Here is a 17,455-nt window from a genome sequence, read left to right as displayed (position 1 = left end):
TAGAATGACATTTCTGCACAATGGATGACGGACAGAGACTCTGCAGGTTTCTTGTTTTGGCTATGGCCCAGTGTGTTAAATATTTTTTATTGACCAATAAAAATGAATGAAAACAAAACTGAAGTGGTTATTTTTAGCCCCTCTGAAGCTGTAAAACAGGTCCCAAGCAGCTTAGGTAATCTTTCCTCCTTCATCAAGCCACACGCTAAGAACCTTGGAATAATATTTGATTCCGCCTTCACATTTGAATACCAGATCAAATCAGTAATTAAAACTATTTTTTTTTAACCATCTCGAAACTTAAACCTATCCTCGCCATCCTCTCCTGTCATGACTTAGAAATAATTATCCATGCTTTCATCTCGTCCCGTCTGGACTACTGTAACTCCCTGTACTCGGGGATCAGCCAGTCATCCCTATCACGACTGCAAATGGTTCAAAATGCTGCAGCCAGGCTGCTTACTGGCACATGTAAAAGGGAGCATATCAGTCCTGTTTTAGCCTCTATTCGCTGGCTTCCAATTCGTTACAGAATTGATTTTAAGGTTGCATTGTTTGTTTTTAAAGCACTAAATGGCCTGGCACCCTCTCATATTACCGATCTCCTCAGCCCCTACACAACAGCCTGGCCCCTCAGATCCTCTAACATGGGCCTCCTAGCTGTACCTCACTCTCACCCTCTCGGCGCTCTCTCTCACTCAATCTTTTAAGTCCCGCCTCAAAACACACTTTTACACGTTGGCCTTTGAGTCCTAGTTAGGTTGCTTGTACTTCTTTCCAATGTACTTCTATCAAATGTCTTATAATATTATTGTCTAATTATATTGTTAGTATTCTGTGTGCATGTGTGTAGGCAAACATGTGAGTTTTGCATTGTTATTGTTATTTTTGTTTTGTTTTTTAATCTGTATTGCTCTTTTAATACTTGTACAGCACTTTGGTCAGCTGTTTTTAAATGTGCTTTATAAATAAATGTGATTGATTGATTGGTATTGATCATTTTCAATGTTTTGATCCTCAATATTTTCTCTACATTGATTTACTATTGTTACTCTTGAGACATGATGAATTCAGGTTCAATGTACAAGGTAATTTCAGGAATCATACATTCATCACAAGACTAGATTACGATCGATTGTCACCAGAACTATGACATGTGTCAATCAAATTGAAATGTACAGATGTTATTGTGTATTCACATCTGTCCAATGGTCTGAAGGAGATGTTTCATTGGCAGTAGTAGGTGAGGACGTTCTCTTGGTTTCCTCTGACCATTAGGACTGGAGGTCTAAGGTCACGAGACAAGAAGTCGAGCCAGGCGAGGTAGAGCGTACTGGGACACGCCCCTCTCCTCCCCACAGGCATGGTGCTGTCAGGACACACAGTCACAGACAAAAGGGTTAAATAAGGTGTTGTGTTTCTGTAACTTAAGAACATCCACAGCTGATCTATTTTAAAATCAAAGTGTGAGGAAATGGAGGGGTGCAGTTGGTAAACTGTCATAGCTTTTGCTCACATTGTTCAGCCTGTAATAAAACAGCACTTAATGAACCTAAAAAGAAGAATTACTCCACTTACATAACAATGAGAGCAGCTTCTCTGGAATAATCCTGCAGAACCTCATTCAGACGAATCTGGCGGAGAGACTGAATCACAAGGAAGTTTTAGTCAAAGAGGACAGAGAAAAAAGAGATTTTATATTTTCTTTGTATAAATATATTCAATATTAAACGTGCTCTATTAGAGTGTGTGTGCTCGAGATTACAACAGTGCTGATGTTTCTATGTTTGTGTGTCAGACCTTGGCCTTGTTTTTCTCTACATCCTGGTCAGTGATCATCCACGGCTCCTCCTGTAGCCCAGGAGTCCCTGCGTCAGAACCCAGTTTGAGGTTCTTATCCAGCCTGAATTGAGCTAACATGTTCTCAAACTGATGAACGCTGGAACACACAGACACACACAGATCATGGCCAATGGCAGTTTGCAGGTGATGCCGGACGCTGCCATGAGGCTGATTGAAATTCTGGCTTCATGAAGAAACCAAAAAGTTATATTTCACAAGGATCTGATTTAAGATCTAAGACAACATTTAATCTGTTAGCATGGAGTATGATACAGACATGAAGGCTTTGTGTAAATATATAATAAAGCAACAGGATTTTTGGAGAAAGCAAAGGATAGAAGTGTGGCGGCTTTGGCTCAGTAGTCGATCGGCTCTCAAGTGGCAGCCATCAATGTGTGAATGGTCTTGACCCTAAATGTCTTAGTCTTGTCTTGGTCTTGGAGCACTCTGGTCTTGGGTCTTAGTCTTGGTTAGTGTGGTTTGACAACAACACTACTCCTCCTAAAACGAAGGGTGCTTCATTCAGCTGTGGGCGTGACCTGAAATAGATCCACTCTGTGCAGAAAGTTTGAAAAGTCCAATAAAAGTCCAAGTCCATTTACCCAGAGGTCAGAGGTCCTTCAGTAACCACTGGCTACACAAGAAGGCCCAAACATTGCTTATTGCTCCTAGAGGATCTCTGTCAGATGAGGACCAATAGGATCCTAGATTTCATTTCTTTAGTGGTGATAACTCTGAAATGTATTGTAAAGCCTGGACCTCAGAATTGTAGGATTGAACGTGGCGAGTAACCACAGCTGAATCCTGTTTGGCACACACAATATTAATGTTTCATTTCATTCAGTGATGTAAAACAAGTTGTGGGCAGCCATACTTTCCAGGTTGAGGATTTTGGTGGATATCAGGAAGCACTTCAACGTCATGGAAACCAAGACGAAACTTCTTGATCAGTGCCAACACCCTAGAGAAAAAACATTAAGGCTTCATTCATCTGTAACCTTAATGACAAATGTACTTCAATTATTAGGGAAATAAATCAAAGTGTTTACTCTTCTCTTTGCTCCTCTTTCTTGTCAGAATCTCCTCCCACAAACACTCTGACCTTACATGCGGCCCAACGCTTCCTCCGAGTCAAGAGATAGGGCAGCAGCAGGGTCAGTCCTGGTCAACCACACACACAAAAACTGCGTCCTACATATACTCAAATTAAAGTAAAAGCATTTAAAAGTATTTCATGAATTCATTTACTTTAAAGCTCCTGTGAGGTATTTTTTAACTTGTTTTGAAACAGACTACATTTTAATTTTAATGACGTAAAAAAGCAAAGAAGATCATAAACAAAAACATTATTTATTTATTTATAGTAATTTTTCATGCCTGAAACTGCTGCCGTGTGGTAGATATATATGACAAGGAGGTTGACAGCATGCCAAACAGCCTGTTTTTTTTTTGTTTTTTTTTATAATTTCCCCGGCAAATATTCACTATGAGTGATTCATCTGACTGTTGAATGAATGCTGGATGAGATTCAATGATTTAAAAAAAACGGTAACATGTACAGGAAAAGATAAGAAAAGAGATAACAGTTCCTTCTCTGTCCACAGGGGGGAACCAAAATCAACCCAAACCAACAGTTACTCACAGGAGCTTTAAATATTATATGAAAAAGTGCTGGTTTAAAAAGGTGATAGTGACATTTAATCTCTGTGAAAAGCTGCTCTAATGCTCTTTAATTTAATAAATAAAGTGATGGATAAATGGATGGAGAAATAATCAGACCTCCGTCATCAGACAGCCAGTACACATCAATGGTCTTCTTCGCTTGTTTTTTCTGGAACCCAGAACTAGGCTGTGACCTCCCATCGATGGAAACAGTAGCTGCAAGGGATTTTGTACTTTGAACAGAATGTTTTTTGATTTAATCTCATTTAAATGGCACTTAATCATTTCTGGTATTAAAGCACATCATTGCCAAACAGTTTTAATAAAATGCAGTATGCACCTTTTTTCTGTATTTAAACAAAACTGCCATGCAACGTAGCAGAAATGAATCACATTATTTACACATGCATACATACATGTAGTGCTTGTTTGAAGACAGGGAGGGACAGAGATGGTGTTTATGCTCTCTCGTCCTGCATCGAAGGCTGGATTAACTAAATAAAAAAGAGAGGTTTTCTACTAACATGCATTCAGAAGTCAATCATTCCAACCACAATGGACACCTCTTCCCACCATGGCCCTTGTTAACGAGTAACAAACTGATGGAGATAGAGTATGGTGTTAAATGAATTCACTCTCAGTGTACTCTAATTTGAAATGCAGCTCTCACCGTGTGAATGAGACGCATTAGAGACATCCAGTCCTTCCCTTATTCTCAGCACACACACGCTGTACTGAAGGTCAAATGCATCACTAAAACAAAATCATGAATTTTCACATTGGAAAGCTTTTGGTTATCAGGGTGTGCAATAATAAATCAGGGCACATGTTAAGAGGTTTCTTAACCCCGTCTGTACTCACTGCAGTATTCCGATGTAGTTGTGTGCAGCCTGAGCTGTGTCACTGCGCCAGTCTTTTTTGAAACCCATCAGGAGAACGTTTGGCCTCATACGACCCAAACCTGCCCCCTGGTGGATAGAAGATGAACATAATATTGACAATCACGGATCACTGGCTCTGTAAACCCAGTGAGTTTATGAAGTTGTGCACATGATGGAAAGCCATTGACAACATCACATTAGTAGCAGGGAATTTCATATAAAATAGGATTATGAAGGAAACAGAAAATCCATATAAAGCACATTTAGCGAGACTAAACAAAGTTTTAGTTCCCTCTAGAGAACAAATAAATAGCAGCTGTAGAAAGTAATGATTTAACATTCATTCTTTCAACCTTTATTTATACTCGAAAGATCATTGAGGGGCAACCCTCATTTACAATGACATCGAGTCATTACAGAAATAATTAGAAAACAGACATTAAACCAAAAAGAAAAACAGGGGACAGATAATACAAGACTGCTAAAATCAATTTAAAAAGTCTAAAATATACTGAGATAATTAAGCGAGTACAAAACTGCAATAAATAAACACACTTAGTTAGTTACACACAGAGGTTGGGAGTAGTTATAGTATCGCAGGAATATAAGGGAGTAAAAAGTGCATACCTCGATCTGTGATGTAATGGAAGTTGTATTTTAAAGGAGTAATATGTAGCTCTGACACACAGTGTTTAACATTGGTACTGCAGTCTAAATGTAAAACATTGACCCCTCCTCCCTAGAGTGGATGCACATGTGGGTTTCCATGTGGTGGACTCTGAAGCTTCAGTGTTTATCCAGCTCTGCTTCAATCTGTAAACCTTTCTGTGTTCTAACCTCTCTCCATTTTTCAAAAGCATCTCCAATATTGGTCCTAGTTTGAGCACGTTTCTGCTCGTGGAGTTTATTTGAAACATGCAGAGGCTTTTTAGGTCGGGTACAATCACTTCTATCTGAACCAGTTCTCTTGCCCGCTTCCATCGCTGCAACACCTGTTGGTTTGACCTGATAACTGCTCTCATATCTGACAAACTGAGGGGTGTCCAAAACGACCGTGTCGAGGTGCCTTAAAACCCCCCTATCCTCTCTAGTCAAAACAAATATAGTTCATCCAAACCAGAATCTAAACTATGAGGAGGACATACTGGCTGCTGGGTTTTTTGTCAGAGGAGCCAGCACTTCAAATTAGCACGTTTCCTTAATGATCATATAGTAAGATCATTTTATGATTTAATTAACTAGATTGCTTACACATAACAAGGAATAATTATAATTAAACTTGAGATTTGTAAATATTAAATTATCACGTAGATATTGTACTTTTAAGAAGTTGCTGTGCTCCTCTCTTTAATACCCAAACTTTATATGAAAGCGGCATTTTCTTCCAAAATGTTCAGAGATGTAAGAACTTTTCTTGTGAGCATTGAGCTGTCAGAGGTATGGTTGTAAATGTTTTTATGTATCCTTTACAAAATGTGCTTCTTGTACATTGTCAATGAAAGCTAAACATGGGCCATCCTATTAACACAAAGAAGCCAGGGTTTTGAAACAGGCACACACAAAGTGAATCATAATAATTACTATATTGCACTTTTACAGAATAATTCTTCCCCAGTCTTCTGATCCCGATCAGAACTCATCCACACACACATTCTTATCTATGGAAACGTAGTTGTTTGGACTGCAGGGTCTAGTGATCAAACTGGTTATTTACTACAGTAAGAAGAACATATAATGATCTGCATATTCTGCTTATTACTATAGTACAGAAAAGAATGGTTGAGGTGTCATTCTTACCTGTAACAGCATGTTAACACCTGATCGTAGCTCTGTAGCCACCACACCTCTGTAGAATGACTTAACCTTCCTTTGGTTCAACCAGGTTATATGACCGTCACTGCTGGTATTGTCGACTGCTGATGAGGAGGGATCAGCCTGACATAAAGAAATTCAGAGACCAAAATGGTCATGATTTGGTTTCTTATTTTCAGAGTTTAGGTTTTCTTGTTGTTTTTAGTTCTCATTCTTGTCTGATGGTGTTGTTTCCCTTGTGTGTTTTCTAGGTTAATGTTTCATGTGTTATTTTTGTAACTTCATATCCTAGTGTTTCTTTATGTTCTAGTGTGTTTTGTTTCATTCTTGAGTTCTGTGTGTCTTTAATGTTTCATGATTTAGTTTTGTAGTTGTCCTCAGTGTTTCTTGTCTTGTGTTTATTTCTTCCTCTGTGTGTTTCCCTCACTGTCTTCACCTGTGTCATTAGTCTCACCTGTGTTTGATTACTCCCTTGTCTATTTAGTCTGTGTTTCTTCCCTTCTGTGTCAGTTCATTGTATGTTGTTGGAATGTCAGTTTTGCTTGTGCGCCTCTGTGGCTCCCTGTTTTTGATCCCTGTGTTTTTTGTTGACCTTTTGAAATTAAGTTTTGTTGCCTTTGGCCTTTTTGTTTAATTAAATATTTTTGGTTTCTGCACTTGGGTCCACCTCCCTTGTTTTCCAACCGTCTGTAACTAAAATGGCTCTGAGTACTGAAACATGGCTGTATGAAGATTAAGTATGTTTAGTCTTGGGTCTTTACAAATTCAAAAATCAAAGTAAAGATATCAACTTCACTAGATTTGTACTCACAGTGATCACGTTGCCACACATCATGAGACTGAGACCCTTTGTGAAAGAGCTGACCAGATCCACCAGAGCTGGACGACTGCTGGGAGGACCTGACAGCACCAGACACTGAGGCCTGATGGGTGAGAAAAACCACAGCTAGTCTAGAGCTTCTTCACACACGTACACTCACACGGACATTCACAACATTGAGAAGGGCTTGGATCTTGTTTTTGAGTTGATCATCCATGAAGCCTATTCATTATTTCCTCATCACACAAAAATGTAACTGCATTGATGTGAACATTACAGTAAGAGTTTGGCCTCAAGGAAAAAAAGAACAATTTATTTTTCTTTTCAATTAGTCAACCTGCACAAATCTTACTTTTAGGACTTCCAAGACTTAAAGGCTTTATATGTGATTTTTTGATCCAGCAGATGTCGCCCTTGAGCACCAGCATGAAACCAAAACAACTCGTGCTGCATTGTTGTGTTAGCATGCTAATGCTAATGATCTTTATTATGCTCGTATCTTCACACTGCATGTAAATTTACCTGAAATGAGAGTGATCTAGAAACACAGTTAAGCAGTGAGTACAGTATGTTATTCTTCTTTTCTCTAGTCCCTCAATTAAACAACTTTTATACACGAGGGGAGGAGTCAGCCGGCCGTGGCAATGTAAACAAACTGAAGATAGGACTCTGAAAACATCACAGACAGTGGGACTCGGGTGTTACACCCATTGTAGACAGTCATGACTCACAGAGTTATTTTCAGAGGATATACTTGATTTCTATTACATTTAAGTGTGAAAAATAAAGCCTTTAAGTGTTTAAACCCCACCTCTTAACTGACCTGTAATTCTTGACGTGGTCCTCCACATGGTTGAGGCCGACACATTGGTTAAGAGCGATGTTGTAGGAGCTCGCCTGCACCGAGGAGCCCCAGTTTACAGCTAACCACAGAGGATAGCAACAGAGTTAGGAAAGAGAAGAATAAGTATGGTTGGTGTTTGTTTCTTCTGTCTGCATGTGTAAGAGGTCACCTGGCTTCTTGTAGAGTGTGTATCCCAAAAGAAGGAAGACAATGCCAAAGGCGATGAGGGCCGCCCACCAGTTCAGCATGAACATGATGACGACACAGCAGACGGTCCCCAGCAACGACAGCCACTTACTGTAGAATCTGAAGGAAGGACGCCAACCTATAGACACACACACACACACAACAAAATACACACAAAAATGTATGGGCATAACTCTATAAACCTAATAATCAATGTTAATTTCTTCTGTTTCACTGCTGATCTTTTCACCTGGTGAGTTGGTGATTGAGGCGTGGAAGCAACTGAAGTTGATCAGAGAGTATGAGCAGAGGAAGAAGTTGGAGATGATTGGAGCGATGGTGTTTAACTCGGCTGGTGGAGAAAAAGAACCAAGGGGGATGATTCAGTTTAAGAGAACTTATGGTCAGCTTAATATTTTATTCTTTACAATAATAGGTGAATGTATTTCATTTCCATTCTATAATTGAGTGTAACATGTTAGTGGCAGGGTCCACAAATCCTACACTGTATTCAAGTGGCCAATGTGAGCATCAAACACTCCACGGCTACTCTTCTTTTATCTTATTGATATGAGCGTCTCTACAGCTTAATCTTTTCCTGGTTTCAAAGCTGCATCATGCTAACACAAACCCAGCATTTCCCACTGCCTCTGAGTCAAATACAGAGTGTCTAACTGTCAAAACATGTGCTAGTTTTAATGTTATGTAATGTTAAGGATTCATTTTTCATTTTGCTTCAAGGTAATGTAATAAAAACAGGGAGCTGTCAGAGGAAAATGTGAACACCCCAACTCATCAGCATGTTAACTGAGGCCTGTCGACGTACCCTGCTGTTATTTTAAACCTGACATTATGCAATGATAACAATAATTACTGACTGACTTCTTGTAAGATTAGGTATGGCTCAACTGTAAACAGATCATTTTCTTTTAAATGAAGTATAAACCATTCTATACCAAGCAGGGGTGTGTCCAGGGGTGGCATGGGCCCTCTTTGAAATCTGATAAGCCACCCCGCATGCCACCCCAAAATCCCAAACTATGATTGGCTATTTGGCTTTTTTAGAAGTGGGGCTTAAGTTTAAATCCAAAAATGTAAATGTTCTCAGTACTTTCAGTTTTCACAAATACTTTACACATCTATTTCATAAAAAAAGTGTAGGAAAGAAATGAGTCTATAAATAATTGCAAGCAATCTCCTGCACACTGTCTCAATTGCAATGAAATAGCAATTTATTGGTATCAAAACATTGACAATAAATATATTTTTGTGAGTTAAACATTGTGGAAGAGTTAGCATGCAATTTTGTGATTTCAATAATGACTGTGGACAAACATCTTTATGAGTCCTTAAATGCATAAGCTAAGATGTAACATGTCGTTCTCAGGTGATCCTCAAAAGGAGTTCAGATATAAATAAATAAATTAAATTAATTTGTGTTTGCATGTGCACAGACTTCATAAGTCAATGCCCCAGTTGGGCCACTCCTAGTAAAAGAAAAGTCCGGATACACCCCTGATATCTGGTATATGCCTCTGTCAAAACTAGGACTGTACCTGAGGAATTATAACTTCCATTTAGCTAGGAACAGAAATAGATGACTGTATTTGTGTTTGGCTCCGTACACAAGACAGCTTACAATGTATTTTGTCATTTTTTAAACTCCAATCAGTTTATCAGTTTATGTCTGCTTAATTTTCCAGTTTACCAAACTTGCTTCCAGCCCATATGTATTATTCCCCTTTTTATTCAGACTATAACTGCTGCCATTCCTGTTGGTCATCTACAGAGGTCAAAGGATTTCTATGAAGCCTCACCAATGATAATGAAGCAGGCAGCAATTATGTATGTCAGCAGGTAGCTTCTGAGCGGCTCATCATTCTTTCCATAACCTTTGCCAAAGAAGCCAATGAGAGGGTAGAGTTTGTCCTTGCACAGACACTACCAGAAAAAAATGAGTGACAAAACAAAATAAATATTTCATCCTCACATCTGACACAAAGGCGTACACACTTGTGTTTAAAGATGAAAAATGTTACAAATATAAAATACGCTGAGCAGGTTTGAGACAATGCATGATATCTGATGTGTGTGTGTGTGTGTGTGTTCGTACCTGGAACACTTTGGGGGCAGACACCAGACAGGCTAAAGCAGAGGAAAGTGTTGCTCCAAATATACCAGCAGTGATGAGAGGGGCGAAGGCTGACACCATGCTCATCGACTAGAGACACAATTATAGTGTTTACTTATTTAAATCACGTCTTTCTCACGACAGAAACTGTTTGTCTACACGCTAACCTACTGTCACTGAGTTTTTAATAAAACAGAGGTGGACTGACATTCAAACTGACTTTATGCTGTCTCCTTCTTCTCTACTTCTAATCACCCAAAGTGGAAAAAAAGAGGCATATGTACGATTTCATATAAAGCAAGACTTCACTTTAAGAAAAATAAATGTGGAGTGACACCATCTATCACCAACTGTTGTGTGAGCTTGTGCTGACCTGATAGTAGTTACTGATGCCGTAGGTGCATGTTTTATTGTTGATACACTGGGTGAAATCCCATCCATAATTACAAGCTACACTAACACAGTCATTGCTGGAGGTCAGTGACAGTGTGTCATTCAACAGACCAGACGCCTCTCGAACCACACAAGATGCTGAAACACAAGTAGCCACAAGTAAGAAAAAATACATTTAAATATGTATAAACCTCAACCTGAAATATTGAAAATGAAAAACAGTTTGTGAGCCTCGACATGATTATTTTAATTTATGTTGTGTGTTGATATTATTGCTCTTATAAATGGTGTTAATAAAATACATTCACTAAAACCTTCAAGCAGATATGTTGTACTGTACTGACTACGTGTTAGCATGTTGCAATTATAGCTGCATATCCATCCATACATCCATCCATCTGTACATCCAACCATTCAGGATAACGAACAGTTGGAGGCAATCCTAGCTCTTAGAGCAGCATATTCACTAAACGATTCTATTGAAGTATTTTCCATTTCATTCATTTTTACTTATGCTGCATAAAGCAACCAAGTCACAATCTGTACAAATCCCATTATTTTGTCACTGTTATTGTCATTTTATTCAGTTAGACTTGTGTCAGTGCTGTTAGTAAGTATTTAAATACTTGTTTTCAGGGGGAAAAAAAATAGTTTTTGGTTACAGTGACTTTGACCAGCGTATTTTAATAAGTTCACTCTGGGTTCTAAGTGGACCGCTTTGCTCGATGTAAGGAAATATCCTCGATGTTTTCCTGAGATATTGTGTTCAAGAGAATAGAACAGCCATGAGATAGACATTAATCATCAAAACTGAATCTGTTCATTCTTGACTCAATCTGGCTGTTTTATGCATATTGCAGGAGCCTCAAACCCCAAGTTGCACCCGATGCTTCGTCGTGAATGTGTATGGATTGGATTACTTAATACTAATGGTCACTTTTCACAGCAGCCTCTGCCATCAGTGTGTGAATGTGTAGGTGTGACATGTGATGTAAAATCACGTTGAGAAGACTAGAAAAGCGCTATACAAGCTGAAGTCCATTGAGTTCTTGATATTCAAGAAATATTCACCATATGGCTCTGACCATAGGGACAGATGTGCAAACCAAAAACTATATACCTCCGTTCAAGGCTGTTGCCCCTACCGAGATGCAACATGATCATGAAGGTCTCATTCAGTCAAAATATATCAGACATATTGTTTCTATCTCTTTGAGTGAAAGACAGTCTGACTGCGGAAATCGTTTTTCACAATACCAATGGTTGAACTGATTATAAGGTAGGAGATGGTGGTCCAGAATATTGCCATTAATGTTCCTTTAGGGATGGCCACTGCGGGATCCTGGAAAGAAGAGAACAAGATGCTTATATTTAGCCCTTTGAAGAACAGTTAAGTTAAACACTTCATGAACAGAATGTGTGTTTCTATCTGGCAACAAGGAAGGGTTTTTAAACCCACCAAGAATAATGCATGCCCAATCAATTTCATGTAAAAAAAAAACTTGAGATAGCATCAAGGCAGAGAGTAAAAACTACCATACCTTCAGATCTCCAGAGATATTAGCTCCTGCCAGGATGCCTGTGGCAGAGGGGAAGAAAATCGAGAACATACCAAAGAAGCTTCCATCTGGTCCTTGCCACTTTGGCACAAAATTGGTAGCAAAGATATCAGCTGTTGGGGGTGAAAAAGTCGTTTTACTAAAAAATTACAACAAGCAGTTTTGTACAAGAATGCTGGTGAACTTTGTATTCTTTAAAATAATGTAATAGCCTCCCTTTTTAATGAATGATATAAAGTTGCATTTCCTATGAAGGACAGGGACTTTATAATCACCTCTGTAGCTGAAGAAACCCTTGGCTTGTTTCTCTGGTGAGGCAGGGATGATTGTTCCCACTATGTAACTGGCAAAAGACACCAGGATGACCAGGAAGAACAGAACCTGAGTCTGTGGATGGAAGGATATACAGTAAACATGCATACAGATTTACACTACACATTGAGCTACTGTCTCTCAGCTAACATTTAAGACTTGTGTAAATCAGTGTACTTCTTGTGATGAAAAATACAACAGAAAACTCAAAGTACTTGGTCTTTTTCGATTCTCAGATTTTTTGAAATTTTCAAAAGCCAAAACAAAAAATGCCAACAAATATCTTAATGTGGAAGATATGGATGAACATGTTGGCTACCTGGAATCCTTAAAACAAACATAATAGACTATGTAAGGTGACTTTTTCTGTTTTAAATAGTTGTGATAAGAATAATTTAATGGTATGTCAATGCAGTTTAACAGAATAGTTAGCCTAGATTCACAAACACTATTAATGCAAATAAAAAGCTATCACCGCAGCCCAGCCCACCCCAGCCCAACTCTTAACCCCAACCCCATGGGATAGAATTCAAGCTGTTAATGTTGAGGTTTATCAGTGAATGATAAGCTTGACTAAGCATTTGAGGGTGTAAACAATTAGCTTGACTATGTCTTTACTGTACTTCAAAACCTTTAAACTGACATCTAAACATAAAATACTGATCAATTATCTTAATTATTAATAATAAATCTTCTCATCCATCTCTGCAACAAAGATAATGAGCAAGATAAAGCAATATGTTATTTGTGAAGTGCTTGATGAAGATCAAAATAATGTAGTCACAACCATTGATTGTGTTATCAGTGGCACTCACAGTTTACCGTAGTCTCATTTGTTCTGCAATGCTTACCTTTGACTCCCAGGACATGCCAGCCATAGAGATGCCCAGTAGACACGTGACAGTGATGATGCCGATGATGCGGATGTCATTGGTTCTGTCCACAATGACAGCTTCGTGTTCCTGAGGGAACAAAAGTTGTAAAAAGTTTAAGTGAGTACAAACAGAATAAACAACTCATTACTGTACAATTGTACACATTGCACACTGCTGCTCCACATACTCGCATGAGGTCTACAACAGTCTCAGCAAAGCCCACAGTGTGCATGGCAACAGCCACAGCGTTGGCAAAAGCAAAGATCAGACCGATGGATCCACCTAATTCTGGACCAAGGCTGCGACTGATCAGGAAGTAAGTGCCACCTAAAGACGAGAGGGGTGGCGCTAAGAAATACGTCTTGGAAATCGATCAAACTCAATACAATATTACAGAAACATTCTTTATATTTTGATTAATGTTATATCGTTTGTTTATGGAATTTAAAAACTTAAACGTGTTGCTGGGTGTACAGACCTCCTTTGACTTTCCCGTTGGTAGCGATTGCTGAGGTGGAGAGACCAGTGATCCCAGTAATACAAGAGGACAGTAGGATAATCACCCAGGTCAGACCTGAAATGTAGACAAAAGGAAAAAGAAAAGAAATAATGACTGAAAGCTATACAGAGGCTGCATAATGAATAGTGCATTGATAGAGCATTGAAAAGTGGATTAATTAAATGAAGGTTTTGTTGGCCATACCTATACCAGCCTGAGCAGTGATCCAAGGCAGCCTCAGGAACAAGATCACCCCCCAGATATTTAACATGCAGCGGATCTGAAAAAAGTCAAACAAATTGCATGCAAACTCCTGCACAGTCGTACTTGCAAAAAATACATGAATAGGCAACTTTTTATGCCCGAGACATTGGCAGTTAGTTCATTTCACGTAAGACTTTTTGCATTACTTTCCCATGCACCTGTTTTATGAGAAATATGTTCAAAGCTTTTATTTACAATTTTAAATAAAATATGCTCCATTGATATGTAAAGAAAATACTAGAAGCCTTCTGCAAAAAAGACCTTATAGTTGCTTTAACATGAACTCTGCCTCTGACAGGGTAAATAGCCAATCACAGTTTAGGTTACTTGGGGTGGCACTTGGGGTGGCCAATCAGATTTTTAGGGTGGCCCATGCCAATCCTGGCCACCTATCTGGACACGCCCCTGTTCTCAGAGATATATATATATATTTAGCTCCATTTCTCACATTATTATACAATTACGGTGACATATATATTTATTAATGTTTGATACATTTGTAGACCCTATAAAGTAGGATAAGAATTGATTGCAGCAACTAATTGCTCCAAAAATGGGCGTCATGTGATCCCACTATCTGCTCTGTGTCAATGCCTGATTCACAGAGCATAAAGTGCTAATGAGCGCTATTTTTTTCATTGGAATGTGGAGAGAAGCTGCCTGCACCTTCAATCTGTTGCAGAGCTGCACACAAATCCTGACAGAGCTGTTATTTCCACTAAAGATGATGAACTAGGAGGGTAGGGGAACATTTTTGGCGGTTTATTTTGGTGCCAGACTTCAAAAATGTAAAATGGGTTTCAGCGTTTAAAACATAGCTTCTGAGTAAAACTCTAGTGAGTAAAAACAAATTCAGATGAAGTGTTGAGCCGCTGACAGGTACATTGATTTAACCCCTGTCTTTATTAGTTATAGTGTTGTCAAAGTAATATTTACTGACTGTATATGCAGATCATTCATTTTAAAGTCAGTGGTCAGTTTGACATTTCTTATAAAAACTGGGGCAGTTACCATTTGGTCTCAACTGAGTTTTTGCCCCACTCTAAATGCATATAGCTCTAAGCACCAGTGTTTGTGAAAATAACTTCTTTCATTGAGGCTTTTTTTGCATAGATTGGGGCCAATTTTCCCTAAATGTGCACTATGCCTCGCAACCAGCACGGACGCACAGAGACGCTGTTTCCTCTGCAGCGGAGTTAGTGGTTCATTTAACCCCCTTCATGGTTTGTGAATTGTGAACTGTGTCTTTGTAATTCATTTTCACATTTTAAGCGGACGCAAAGCCACGCAATCCTGTCATTGATCAGGCCCTGCATTTGTATTGGACAGTAAATTCAGTCCATTGCTCTTTGTAACACCCAGACTTGTCCAGCGTAATTTACCATGACCCCCTGCACCCAGCCAAAGCGAGTGGGCTCAGATGGTGGCCCCTTCTGCTCTTCTTCATCTTCCCCAGAGCTGTCTCCTCCTTCCATCCGTCCAGCTGTTGTCTCCTCATATATGGGAGGTTTGGAGTCATTCTAGGAAAAGAAGAAAAGAGGAAAAGAAAAGACATCCCCAAAGCATCAATCTTTGTAAACAGCAAAGTCTATAACGCTTTGTTTTAACCCTAAAAACTTCTTGTGGTGAGAAAAAAGGAAGTTTCAGGAAATGCAACAATGAAAGAGTAACTCAACCAGAGACAGAGCAGTTTTCATTTTGTATTCCCTTTTTGGACCAATATGAGTTAAAATTCATGTCAGTTGAGTTCAATTATTTTGAGAGATTTGGTCGACATTAAAGTGAGCGCACATTTCAGCAGAAATATGAGTCATTACATTTGAGCCTCATGGCGATTTGTGAATGGTGCCTTCAGCTATTGTTGGACAGTAATTAAAGTTCATGTAATTGTTATGTAGAAATGGATGTGTAAAATGAAAATTACAAAAATAGACACACATAAACAGTACTGTGGCAGCAGGACGAGGACTGCAGTTGTGCTACCCAATTCATATGTACACCTTAAATAAATAGAAATGATTCAACAAAACGTATGCAAACTTCTAGAACCAGCAGGTTTTAAGACAGAACCCAAATGACTTAGATCAACTCCAACTCAAAGAGGGATAGACAATAAAAGCTGGAGGAGTCATTTAGCCGGATTAACTACTGAATATCTTGCATTCACTTTTTAAGTAAAAGCACAGTGAGATCTGCATGTATCTGGTTGTATGAAAAAGATAATGAAATGAGCTGATAGAACAGGAGATTCTTCACCTCAAAGTTTGCATGCAGCTCGTACAGAGATGGTCTGAAGCGCCTCCGCCGGCCCCAAACCCCTGTGTTGGCATAGAAGTCATAGTGTGGTGGGGCGTCCAAAGTCTCATATCCAGGTTGAGCAGATCCATGGGAAGCAATACTGCTTCCATCACCGTAACACTGATAGCAGCCAGACTCCTCAAACCCTCCAGCAGTTTCCTTTTTATTTGTCACTGACAGAGGAAGACTGGGTCTGTATGCAGCGAGGTGAACACCGTCACTGAATACTGGTGACTCCATTCAGGAAAGCAGAATGGACTGGCTTACCTAAAACAGTCAAACTGTTTGTGCAGATTCTGTAAATATAGATGATATGTCCTCACTAGTCAGTCTGTCAAGGTGATGGAGCCATTCTGCATTCTGAGACGGATGAAGGAGGCTGGTTTTATAAATGACCTTAACCAAGCAGGAAGAGCCTGAGGCCATGAGAGAAGGCAGGTTCAGTGAACAGTCAAACAAGACTCATTACAGGAGCATGTAAGCATGACATGACTGTTTAACATCACAGGGTCAACCAAAGCATCCGTTTGCTCTGAGCTGCCCGAGGACAAACACAAATCCAGAGTTAACAGCAGAGAGGTGTAATTGCCTAGGTATTGATTTCAAAAGACCTTTGCCTTGACTTTACTATACTATGCATAGTTTGGAAGAAGGTGCTCAGAGTAAAACACAATTATTTATCAATAATATCTTAAGAGGAACCTTAGTCAGTTATTATTATTATTAAAAACATTAAAGGTGCACTATGGAGTTTTGGTAGAGAAATGTAAAAGTTGGAGAAGTGTACAGATTCTATGTTCATAACTCTATACACAAACTGTCCTCAGAGGAATATCTGGTCCCTGGAACACTGAAGATAAATGCTACACGTTATGGTGGGGGGCCAGCAATAACTCTCCTGGTATCTTTGAAGTTCTAAACAGTGTTCAGGGACCCATTTTTTCTTTGAGTGAAGTTTGTGTTTGCAGTTCAGAAAATATAGCATAGAATTTTTTCACTTCTCCAACTCCTAAATTTCTCTACTAAATCTCCATAGTGCACCTTTAAGAATGAACTGTAAAATAAAATGATAATCTC

The 17,455-nt window shown here is 39.1% G+C and overlaps 1 protein-coding gene across 1 annotated transcript; it reads right to left on the bottom strand.

Moving 5' to 3' along the window:
• Positions 1–1,017: 1,017 nt before the first annotated feature.
• On the bottom strand, positions 1,018–16,712 carry LOC132973399 (solute carrier family 12 member 3-like). The gene is made up of 26 exons (XM_061036842.1): positions 16,337–16,712; positions 15,463–15,600; positions 14,021–14,096; positions 13,796–13,891; positions 13,505–13,644; positions 13,294–13,404; positions 12,406–12,517; positions 12,113–12,243; positions 11,829–11,913; positions 10,552–10,709; positions 10,161–10,268; positions 9,865–9,988; positions 8,298–8,399; positions 8,031–8,186; positions 7,841–7,940; positions 7,009–7,120; positions 6,183–6,320; positions 4,366–4,472; positions 4,175–4,257; positions 3,921–3,998; positions 3,622–3,720; positions 2,892–3,003; positions 2,717–2,803; positions 1,801–1,939; positions 1,579–1,646; positions 1,018–1,369 (listed from the first exon to the last, which is right to left on the bottom strand). The coding sequence occupies exons 1-26, from the start codon at positions 16,616–16,618 to the stop codon at positions 1,228–1,230; spliced, it is 3,084 nt and encodes a 1,027-aa protein (XP_060892825.1). The 5' UTR covers positions 16,619–16,712; the 3' UTR covers positions 1,018–1,227.
• Positions 16,713–17,455: the final 743 nt, after the last annotated feature.

This window comes from Labrus mixtus, chromosome 4, assembly GCF_963584025.1.
Source record: "Labrus mixtus chromosome 4, fLabMix1.1, whole genome shotgun sequence".
In the NCBI taxonomy this organism is placed as follows: Eukaryota; Metazoa; Chordata; class Actinopteri; order Labriformes; family Labridae; genus Labrus; species Labrus mixtus.
Note: the sequence above shows the minus strand (reverse complement) of the source record. Positions and strands in the feature narration are given on the sequence as shown.